Genomic DNA, 12,312 nt, shown 5'->3' with positions numbered 1-12,312 from the left:
CAAAAAACCAAGCCATGAGGTTGAAGGAATTGTCCGTAGAGCTCTGAGACAGGATTGCGTCGAGGCACAGATATGGGGAAGGGTACCAAAAAATGTATGCAGCATTGAAGGTCCCCAAGAACAAAGTGGAAACCATCCAGATGGACAACCATCTCTGCAGCACTCCACCAATCAGGCTTTTATGGTAGAGTGGCCAGATGGAAGCCACTCCTCAGTAAAAGGCACATGACAGTCTGCTTGGAGTTTGCCAAAAGGCACCTAAAGACTCTCAGACCATGAGAAACAAGATTCTCTGGTCTGATGAAACCAAGATTGAACTCTTTGGCCTGAATGCCAAGCGTAACATCTGGAGGAAACCTGGCACCATCCCTCGGTGAAGCATGTTGGTGGCAGCATCATGCTGTGGGGATGTTTTTCAGCGGCAGGGACTGGGAGACTAGTCAGGATCGAGGGAAAGATGAACGGAGCAAAGTACAGAGAGATCCTTGATGACAACCTGCTCCAGAGCGCTCAGGATCTCAGACTGGGACGAAGGTTCACCTTCCAACAAGACAACAACCCTAAGCACACAGCCAAGACAACGCAGGAGTGGCTTTGGGACAAGTCTCTGAATGTCCTTGAGTGGCCCAGCCAGAGCCTGGACTTGAACATCTCTGGAGAGACCTGAAAATATCTGTGCAGAAATGCTCCCCATCTAACCTGACAGAGCTTGAGAGGATCTGCAGAGAAGAATGGGAGAAACTCCCTAAATACAGGTGTGCCAAGCTTGTAGCGTCACACCCAAGAAGACTCAAGGCTGTAATCGCTGCCAAAGGTGCTTCAACAAAGTACTAAGTAAAGGGTCTGAATACTTATGTAAATGTTTTATTGTCGTTTTTTTAAAAACCTGCTATTGCTTTGTCATTATGGTGTAGATTGTGTGTAGATTTTCCTGCTGTGGGAAACTGGTCAAATTAGACAGTTCAGTACAGTTTTATCTGAAGGAATTCAGTGCTAGGAAGACCCTGGTACATTGCATTTTTGTAGGTCCATTGTGATTTTATGTTTAATAATGCATAGATTCCACAGGATAGAGTAACACAACATATTTATAGTCGAAGTAGCAGACACTTTTAAACCAAAGTGACATACTGTACAGTGAGTGCATTTCACTATGTGTGACCCCAGTGGGAATTGAACCCACAACTTTGGTATTGCAAGCACTATGCTTTAACTAACCCATGAGTGGTGTTACTAGCACTATGCTTTAACCAACCCATGAGGGGTGTTACTAGCACTATGCTTTAACCAACCCATGAGTGGTATTACTAGCACTATGCTTTAACCAACCCATGAGTGGTGTTACTAGCACTATGCTTTAACCAACCCATGAGTGGTGTTACTAGCACTATGCTTTAACCAACCCATGAGTGGTGTTACTAGCACTATGCTTTAACCAGCCCATGAGTGGTGTTACTAGCACTATGCTTTAACCAACCCATGAGTGGTGTTACTAGCACTATGCTTTAACCAACCCATGAGTGGTGTTACTAGCACTATGCTTTAACCAACCCATGACTCTGGTGTTACTAGCACTATGCTTTAACCAACCCATGAGTGGTCTTACTAGCACTATGCTTTAACCAACCCATGAGTGGTGTTACTAGCACTATGCTTTAACCAACCCATGAGTGGTGTTACTAGCACTATGCTTTAACCAACCCATGAGTGGTATTACTAGCACTATGCTTTAACCAACCCATGAGTGGTGTTACTAGCACTATGCTTTAACCAACCCATGACTCTGGTGTTACTAGCACTATGCTTTAACCAACCCATGACTCTGGTGTTACTAGCACTATGCTTTAACCAACCCATGACTCTGGTGTTACTAGCACTATGCTTTAACCAACCCATGACTCTGGTGTTACTAGCACTATGCTTTAACCAACTGAGCCACAAAGGACTGCTAAGGTAATTAATTAGATTAGCATTCATTAGATTCTTCAAGCGTTTTCGTTATGCCTTTTGTCATAGACAGTGAGCACATTAAACAGAGGTACAAATACTTGTTGGGAAGGTGGAAATAAAAGCATAATCTTGGCTTTTACGTCTTGCTTTATTATCACGGGAATTCTTCACCAGAAAATGTCTCCCTGTTGAATGTCTCCCTGTTGAATGTGTTCTTCTTGTCAGTACAGTAGCTGTGAATTTCCACTTTATCGCAAAGCGGAGGCACCCTGTGCTCAAGGCACAATTGACCCGTGCATTCAATATGTTTACCACAAAAAAACATGAATGCCTTCCTCTACGTGATTGAAAACCATTTTGAAGCACTTTGCGCTTGTTGGAAACAACCTTAGAGTAGACAGGTTTTAGCTTGAACAGAAGTAATAGAATTTAAGCCCTGAGCCCGGGAACCCTCAGACACATTTTCTCCCCATACAGAGACTCCCACAGTTCAAAAACGTCCATTTTGGTGAATGTCTTAACGTTATGTTGGTCAGGCCTGGCGAGTGAGTGCCTCAGTCTTTGTGGTTCAACTCATTCTAAAAAAACAAAAAAGAGAAAAACATTGGAATAAAAAACAGACATCAAGCCACAGTGGGATCTTCAGCTACCGGCTATCCTTGCTATTTTTCTTCGTCCCAGTTGACCTGCGTGACTCCCAGTGTCTGTGGCTTACACAAGGTACTCAGGCTCTGTCTGTTCTTCAACCTGCATTGTTGGTTAAGGGCTTGTCAGTAAGCATTTCACTGTAAGGTCTACACCTGTTATATTTGGCGCATGTGACAAATAACATTTCATTTGATGTTTAGAAAATGACAGAAGCTGGAAAGACCAAAATATGTCAAAAGTCAATCATATATAATGTCATCACATCAGGAGATTGTTGTGAGTTGTCTGACTGAAATATGTCTCACCTCTTATCTTCTCCACCAGGTGTGTGGAGTTGGAGAAACAACCACAATAACTCATTTTCTCTGAAGCAATACATTTTCTTTAGCATGGCTCCTTATACTAGGGTATATTGAATGCACATTACATTAGCATGCCTCTTCTTCACCTCTCTCCTTTACTTTCCTACTTCTATCCTCCTCCTCTTCTTTTCTACTCCACTCCTCTCCTCCACCTTTCTCCTCTCCTCTCCTCCACCTCTCTCCTCTCCTCTCCTCTCCTCTCCTCCACCTCTCTCCTCTCCTCTCCTCCTCTCCTCTCCTCCACCTCTCTCCTCTCCTCTCCTCTCCTCTCCTCCACCTCTCTCCTCTCCTCTCCTCCTCTCCTCTCCTCCACCTCTCTCCTCTCCTCCTCCTCTCCTCTCCTCCACCTCTCTCCTCTCCTCTCCTCCTCCTCTCCTCTCCTCTCCTCCACCTCTCTCCTCTCCTCCTCCTCTCCTCTCCTCCACCTCTCTCCTCTCCTCCTCCTCTCCTCTCCTCCTCCTCCTCTCCTCTCCTCCTCCTCTCCTCTCCTCCTCCTCTCTCCTCTCCTCCACCTCTCTCCTCTCCTCTCCTCCACCTCTCTCCTCTCCTCTCCTCTCCTCCTCCTCTCCTCTCCTCTCCTCTCCTCCACCTCTCTCCTCTCCTCCTCCTCTCCTCTCCTCCACCTCTCTCCTCTCCTCCTCCTCTCCTCTCCTCCTCCTCCTCTCCTCTCCTCCTCCTCTCCTCTCCTCCTCCTCTCTCCTCTCCTCCACCTCTCTCCTCTCCTCCTCCTCTCCTCCTCCACCTCTCTCCTCTCCTCCTCCTCTCCTCTCCTCCACCTCTCTCCTCTCCTCTCCTCTCCTCCACCTCTCTCCTCTCCTCTCCTCTCCTCCTCCTCTCCTCTCCTCCTCCTCTCCTCTCAGGGCTTGCAGGAGTATGAGAAGTGGAAGTGGTATAACAACCCAACCATGGTGGAGGTGTTGGATGAGTTTCCCTCCATCCAAATGCCCTCTACCCTGCTGTTAACCCAGCTACCCCTGCTCCAGCCCAGATACTATTCTATCAGCTCCTCATCAGACGTCCACCCAGGGGAGATTCACCTCACCGTGGCCGTAGTGTCATACAAAACCAGGGGTAAGGGCTGGGCACTAGACTGTGTTGGGTTTACGGGAGCAGGATGAAGTTCCCTCATAGACACTGATCTAGTCAGTTTTACATGTTCCTTAGGCTAGTCTTTTGAGCGTGGTTATGGCATGAGGCTCTACAACACTAGAGGTAAGGGCTGTCGCTAGGTTACAATGGTGTTTACAAGTGTAAAGTTACCCCTCGACACTGATCTGAGGTTATTTCCCGTACATATGGTAAAGGTTATGATTTCTCAGAGATGCATTGTATGTGCGCAATATGATGTGATGTGTGTGAAGCTGAGCATGATGGTTTCTCTAAACTGGAGACAAATGCCCTTAGCCCATTATATGTCCTCTTCTTCAGTGTTAGTTTGGAGAGGAGGAGGTACGCCGGTGAAGTGGATGATGGGTAATTGTCTCATTTCAGATGGAGAGGGCCCGATCCACCATGGAGTATGTTCATCATGGCTCAACAGAATAGAGGCAGAAGAAATGGTCCCCTGTTTTGTCAGAGGGTATAACATTGTACTTCTTTTTGTGTTTGTGTGTTATTGTTGCATTATTGCTTTACTCTTATGGAATTAATACATGTCATTTTCTATGATTGTAAGTGGTGGTTTGGACCATAACAAACGTCAACAATGATTGTTATGTGGTGTGTATTCATATGGTCCGACTCAGCTCTATGTCAGTGCAGGTCAGAACACTGCACATGATTATACCATATGATTCATATCCAACATTGACTCATATATGGTGTACTCTACAATCATTGACTAAAACGGTTGTTTCTTCTGTTACATTTTAATTTCTGGTAACTAGAATCCAAGCATTTTTCTTTATCAGAAATTACAAATGAAGGCATAACATAAAACATTCAAAATAATAAATGTACCAAGTGATTGTAGAATGCAACATAATGGCTACGAATCAAGACATTTTAAGATAAAGAAAAATGCTTTGATTCGAGTTATTAGAAATGAAAATGTCTTGATTCGGAGCCTTTATGGTGCATTCTACAATAATTTGGTACATTTATTTAAATGTTTTATGTTATGCCTTCAATTGTAATTTCTGATGGAAAACATGCTTTGAATCTAGTGCTCTTAATTAAAAATGTCTTGATCAAATGTCTGATTGTAGTGCGCCTACGTTCCGATTGCCGAAGGACCACAGAGCTCCATGTATCCTAGTCGGTCCAGGCACTGGGATCGCCCCCTTCAGAAGCTTCTGGGAACAGAAACTTTTTGACTACGAACACAAGGGTTTGTGTACAAAATAGGAAAAGCATTCACACGCTTGATCTTAATTCTTGCATGTGGGAATTATTCGATAATGACTTTTAATAAAAATGTAAAATAAACCACACCGTGCAGCCAGTATCACTTGTGCTTATTCAACATTACAGACAGAACTTCATAAATTAACACTGTAGTCTTTAGATGACTCTAAAACATGTATAGTTCAGTGAAAGGTGAAGTAATGTGGTGTTTGCTTCCATAGGGATCAAATCCTGCCCTATGATCCTGGTATTTGGATGTCGTCAGTCCCAGATAGACCACATCTACAAGGAGGAGACGATCCAGGCTAAGAACAAGGACGTGTTCAAAGAGCTGTACACAGCCTACTCCAGAGAGCCTGGCAGACCTAAGGTACTGTTAACCTTAAACACTTGGTTTAGTCCATTTTGAGTTTAAACATGACAATGTGTCTTTGGCAGTAAAAACACAGCAACATAGACAGAAGCCATGTGGGAGATAAGAAAGTGGATTTCTAAATAAAACGTATGGATATCTCTATCCCTGTGTTTGTCTTTTCCCTTGACGCCACATGAGGCTGCCGAGGGGCTCGTAATGATGTCTGGGAACGGAGTAAATGGAATGGAATAAAACACCTGGAAACCATGTGTATTTGATATCATTCCACTAATTCCGCTCCAGTCGTTACCATGAGCCTGTCCTCCCCAATTAAGGTGCCACCAACCTCCTGTGCTTGACTCCCACTGTTACATTCTTCCAGTTGTAAAATACTGTCCTCACACAGGCCACCATGTATGTAGGATTCTAAACAAACTCGATGCTCCATCGCTACAATCTTTGTTGCCTTCCACACTCTTTGACCCTGTAGCTCTCTCCATCTGATTTATTAAATCCCTCTTTCTCCTGTCGCTTTCTGACACAGACATATGTGCAGGATGTGCTTTGTGAGCAACTGTCAGAGACTGTGTACCAGTGCCTGAAGGAAGAGGGAGGACACATCTACGTGTGTGGGGACGTGGGTATGGCCGGGGACGTCCTCAAGACCGTCCAGCAGATTATCAAGCTGCAGGGAAACATGACGCTGGAGGACGCTGGGTTCTACATCAGCAAACTCCGAGTAAGGACAATAGGCTTCGCTATCATGAACACTAAACTAACTAACAAACTAACCTAGCTGACTGACTGAACGACTGACTGACTGAAACATACAGTACAGAGTAAATGTAAGTCATGTGATTTAGATTTGGACATTGGCAGATTACACCTTCACATGGATGGTTTTCAGAATATGACAGACATTCAGACACATTCAGGATTTGTTTGTTTAGATTCAAATAAGGTTGTTACATTACCGACTCAAAGAAAGAGAAACCAAAAACACACATTTCAAAGATTTGAATAAGGAAAATGGGTAAAGACCACCAGACAACCAACTGTACAGACTATCAATACTGTACATGAAAGACTGGAATCGAAGATCCACATGAGCAAAATGTCTAGATCACTATTGACTAAACAGAAGAGGGGTATATAATCAAACTCATTTTGAAATGATAATGATCAACTAAGAAACGGTTTTATCCAAGCCCTGGCTATTGAAAACATGTTTCAAGACAATGCTGGACCGTACTGTACACTGCACTGTATCCATCTTTCCTCTCTGTCCCCACCGATCACAATGTATCTGTCTTTCCTCTCTGTCCCCACCGATCACAATGTATCTGTCTTTCCTCTCTGTCCCCACCGATCACAATGTATCTGTCTTTCCTCTCTGTCCCCACCGATCACAATGTATCTGTCTTTCCTCTCTGTCCCCACCGATCACAATGTATCTGTCTTTCCTCTCTGTCCCCACCGATCACAATGTATCTGTCTTTCCTCTCTGTCCCCACCGATCACAATGTATCTGTCTTTCCTCTCTGTCCCCACCGATCACAATGTATCTGTCTTTCCTCTCTGTCTCCACCGATCACAATGTATCTGTCTTTCCTCTCTGTCCCCACCGATCACAATGTATCTGTCTTTCCTCTCTGTCCCCACCGATCACAATGTATCTGTCTTTCCTCTCTGTCCCCACCGATCCCACTGTATCTGTCTTTCTTCTCTGTCTCCATCGATCACAATGTATCTGTCTTTCCTCTCTGTCCCCACCGATCACAATGTATCTGTCTTTCCTCTCTGTCCCCACCGATCACAATGTATCTGTCTTTCCTCTCTGTCCCCACCGATCACAATGTATCCGTTTGATCTTCCTGTACTCATCTAACCTCACTTCATCTATGGAGTAATCCTGTGGCCATTTTATTACACACACACACCTTATCTTCTCTCCTCGCAGGACGAAAACCGCTATCACGAGGACATCTTCGGTGTCACGCTGCGTACGTACGAGGTCACCAACCGGCTGCGTTCGGAATCCATCGCCTACAATGAGGAAAGCAAAAAGGACTCTGACGAGTGAGTGTTTAGTTTACCCCCGCAGCTTTCACTGTGTTCCCCTCTTGTTCTTCCACAGCCACCAACTGTCCCTGGGACATCTCTGCTGTTTTTACATACTGTGCCATACTGGTGGGAGGGACCTGCAGGCTGTAGATACACTGGAGATGCAGTCTCTGGTCTGGTTTATGACTGTTTTCAAAATTGCAGAATGGGTAACCATAGAAACCAGTTGAAAAGGGATCCAACTCAACCAACCGGATCACAGTGTTAACAAGTGGCTCTGTTGTGTTTTCCGTTCACTCCGTATATTTAGAATTCCATTGTTTCGTAAAGGGGAAATCTTCCATTGGTACATCCATTTTTTGCACTATTAAATTAATGAAATACACCCATTGATTCTTGTAGAATATAACTTGAAAATGCCTCATGAGCTTAGTTCAACTGTCATACCTCATCAGAATTAAAAATACAAGCTTGTTTTACTCCATTGTTTGTAAACAATGTATTTGTAAGCAAACACTGTATAGCCTCAAAACATGGTTAACACTATACTTTTTATATCATGGATGGTCAGTCCTTGCATCCATAGCTCTGTCTATGAATTTAAAAGTGGTCACATTTCTCTAGCCCCATCCCTCAGCTTTTGACCGAAACAGTGGAGGGTGGCATTTTGTTGTTTGAACTGCGGATTGCGCCTTTAAAGATAATAGCCTCCTTTTTATACATTTGTCATATGAATTAAGAAATAAGTCAGTGCCTCATTAAAAAGCGTCATAATAATGTATGTGATCAAAGGCCTCGTTACAGAGTGAGCTGGATGAGTAACGTCTCTGTCTGTCTCTCTCTTCCTTCTCCTCTCTGCCAGGGTGTTCTGCTCGTAGAACCGTAAGTGGGGTTCTGGAGCTTTCTGATGTGGACCAACCGGAAGGGCCGTACGCCGCAGGGGGGCGGGGAAACGAGTGACAGACACTACAGCTGATCGAGAATACTGTGCCAAGTTTTGTACTGTAAAAAATGTGTTCTTTTTATATACCAGTTCAGCTTCATCATGGTCAGTCAGGCTCTGCACTTAGTCTGTAGAAAGGTTTGAAACATTTTGTTTTTTAGAATTTTGAGATGTGTTTTTTTGTTTATTCCAAAATTGATTACTTTCTGATTTCATTATGCATCATAAAGTGTACCTAGTATTATACCAGCCTCTTTGTTGATGCATGAGCAAGATGAGAATATTGGTACATAAATATACTGTTAGCTATTTAATGTTAGAATCAAACCCTTTTTGCTAAAGTTTTATATTTGCAGGACGACTTATGGTAAACAAGGTCACAATGCTTTGATTGGAGATTCAGTCTAAGTTCCATTCCCAACCAACTGAATCTAATGCATTTCAACATATACTGTACAAGGCTGAAATGTTGTCAATCTGAGCTGGTCTACCATGTTTTGGTGTGTATTCTTTTTTTGAGAGGGAGGGAAAAAAAATACATAAATGGGTGCAGTGAAGAACTGTGAACCAGATTTGCTTGACAGTCCATCAAAATGCATTTGTTTCTCTGTCTCTCTGCCTGGCTGTCAGTAGCTGCGTTTTCTCCCCATTTTGTGGTCTGATTTCCAACAGGAACTGCATTAAGATGTGGACGAAAGCCATTGCAATGTTTGAAATGTCATGCCGTGGGAGAGCCTATGCATGTGTATCTTCTGTATACATTCATAGCCAATATTTAAGAATTACACACAAAACCCAATGCGTATAATCTAGAGGGCTCTGCATCTTCTAAATGGTATACAATATTATCAAGGGGAAAAAAATCTATGACACATATCTCTGGCTGCCTTCCTATTTATTCGCTAAGACCAAATGCTGAGGTATTGGGGTGCTGTCTGATAGCTTTGAAAGAACTTCATATATGGTACATATTTCCAATGGTAACTGAGTGAGGAAAGGAGTCATGATTTTAAGTCAATCAAGAAGTTGGGTTGCTTTACTTTGCTTGCTGTCCTTGACCAACCATTACCAGAGACGGAAAAGGAAGCGAGACATCTAACTCGCTCCTTTTTTCTGGTTCATATACAGTCAATGAACTAAGCAGACCAGACTCAGCTGCTAATTCATTGGTGCCTATGGGAGAGCCACCACTTAGTCAGACCGTAACTGTGAAAGAAAAATGATATGATAAACGGCCTAAGTGGGACATCTTCATTTAACCATGTAACCAGAGTTATATATGGCTACATGTACAGTAACTATCAATGTAGAGGAACCCCTGTTTGTGCATAGTGTCTTTCTTATCCCCATGTCATCAGATCTGGAATAAATAGCAGGAATCTCAAATGGGAGAAATCTTGAATAGCAGATCTTGACTAGCTAGTTTTGAGCGATTAACTGACATTTCCAATTTCTGGGGGTTATTATACAACTAATTGACCGACATCTGTTTAATTACTTGAATTCAATTTAGTTTTGTTTGTTTAGTGAACCCAACGCGCCGTTTCTCTAAAGAGACAATTCAAAACCTTCACGAGAGAAATCTGAGAAATCAAGTCAAGAACTACACTGAACAACAATATAAACGCAACATGTTAAGTGTTGATCCCATGAGCTGAAATAAAAGATCCCAGAAATGTTCCATACTGACAAAACGCTTATTTCTCTCAAATGTTGTGCACAAATTTGTTTACATCCCTGTTGGTGAGCGTTTCTCCTTTGCCAAGGTAATAATTGTCTCTCTCTCTCTCTCTCTCTCTCTCTCTCTCTCATTGCATTTTCAAGATCAAGAAATAAATAATTAGATCATTGCGTTTTAGTTGTTGTCATGGCAATCCAACTAAGTCGAGTTTACTTCATTGTGAAAGAAGGTTGAGGATGATATCTTAATAAAAATTAATTGTATGATATTCATCCTTTGTCAAAGCACTGTGTTTACCTTAATTTTCCCACTTTAGGCAAAAGGTAATTAAACAGCCTTTTCAATGAGCATTATGTGAAGGCCATTTAGCAGGGCTGATCTGAGTAATCCTGTTTACATTCTAAACATGTCATTGACACTTGTTTGTGATAAAGAAAATATTTTCAATGGTCACCAACTCTGCAGTTACTTGTGGTTTTTCTTTCTTTCTTCCTTTATTTCTTAGCTTCTTGTGCTTGCCTGCTCTCTTTCTTTAGTGTTTCCTTTGTTTGCAAACTAAAATGGCCGCAAGCATGATTGAAACGTAATGGATTTCTGTTATCTGAGTCTCTCTGCTACTTACTGGCGCATATAGATTAAGCTTTTAACGGATAACTTTCTGTTTTTATTTGGGGAGAATTAGGCAACTCTGTTCATTGTTCCTTTTGCTGAATGTTTTTGTTCCTCCCAAGAATTACAAGTACTTTTGCTTTTTGTTTTAAGTGTCTTTGAGATTATTTGTAAAATGAAAAGCGCTATATAAAATAAATATAATAAAATAATGAATAAATATATTATTATTATTTGTTTACGTAGGTTTTTGGGGATTTGGAATGAGGGCCGCTAAAACTCTGTGATGTAAAATGTGCAACGACAAAAAAATATACAGTACCAGTCAAAAGTTTGGACACACCTACTCATTCCAGGGTTTTTGTATTTTTACTATTTTCTACATTGAAGAATAATAGTGAAGACATCAAAACTAGGATATAACACACATGGAATAAATATATATATATATATATATATATATATATTCCATAACTTTTTTTAACTAGGCAAGTCAGACAAATTATTATTTACAATGTCAGCCTACCCCGGCCAAACCCGGATGATGCTGGGCCAATTGTGCCCCACCCTATGGGACTCCCAATCACGGCTGGATGTGATACAGCCTGGATTCGAACCAGGGACTGTAGTGACACCTCTTGCACTGAGATGCAGTGCTTGAGACTGCTTCGCCACTCGGGAGCCCTATTACGTAGTAACCAAAAAAGTGTTAACAAATCAAAATATATTTTATATTTGAGATTCTTCAAAGTAGCCACCCTTTTCCTTGATGATATCTTTGAAAACTCTTGGCATTCTCTCAACCAGCTTCATGAGGTAGTCACCTGGAATGCATTTCAATTAACAGGTGTGCCTTGTTAAAAGTTAATTCGTGGAATTTCTTTCCTTTTTAATGCATTTGAGCCAATCAGTTGTTTTGTGACAGGGTAGGGGTGGTATACAGAAGATAGCCCTATTTGGTAGAAGACCAAGTCCATATTATTGCAAGAACAGTTCAAATAAGCAAAGAGAAACGACAGTCCATCATTACTTTAAGCCATGAAGGTCAGTCAATGCAGAACATTTCAAGAACTTTGAAAGTTTCTTTGAGTACAGTCGCAAAAACCATCAAGCGCAATGATGAAACTGGCTCTCATGAGGACCGCCACAGGAAAGGAAGACCCAGAGTTACCTCTGCTGCAGAGGATACGTTCATTAGAGTTACCAGCCTCAGAAATTGCAACCCAAATAAATGCTTCACAGAGTTCAAGTAACAGACACATCTCAACATCAACTGTTCAGAGGAGACAGAGTGAATCAGACCTTCATGGTCGAATTGCTGCAAAGAAACCACTTCTAAAGGATACCAATAAGA

General features: G+C 42.2%; 1 protein-coding gene across 1 annotated transcript in view; it reads left to right on the top strand.

The window, feature by feature from the left end:
* LOC115200502 (nitric oxide synthase, brain-like) overlaps positions 1 to 10,349 on the top strand; it is a 74,488-nt gene extending 64,139 nt beyond the window's left edge. The window contains 7 exon segments of the mRNA XM_029763620.1: positions 3,821 to 4,031; positions 4,452 to 4,539; positions 5,168 to 5,289; positions 5,528 to 5,676; positions 6,206 to 6,400; positions 7,622 to 7,740; positions 8,588 to 10,349. Of these exon segments, the coding sequence (XP_029619480.1) occupies positions 3,821 to 4,031; positions 4,452 to 4,539; positions 5,168 to 5,289; positions 5,528 to 5,676; positions 6,206 to 6,400; positions 7,622 to 7,740; positions 8,588 to 8,603 (900 nt within the window). The 3' untranslated portion in view covers positions 8,604 to 10,349.
* The last annotated feature ends 1,963 nt before the right edge of the window (positions 10,350 to 12,312 follow it).

Source organism: Salmo trutta, chromosome 9 (assembly GCF_901001165.1).
Source record: "Salmo trutta chromosome 9, fSalTru1.1, whole genome shotgun sequence".
Classification (NCBI taxonomy): domain Eukaryota; kingdom Metazoa; phylum Chordata; class Actinopteri; order Salmoniformes; family Salmonidae; genus Salmo; species Salmo trutta.
The sequence above is the reverse complement of the archived record's forward strand: the minus strand, read 5'-3'. Positions and strand labels throughout refer to the sequence as shown.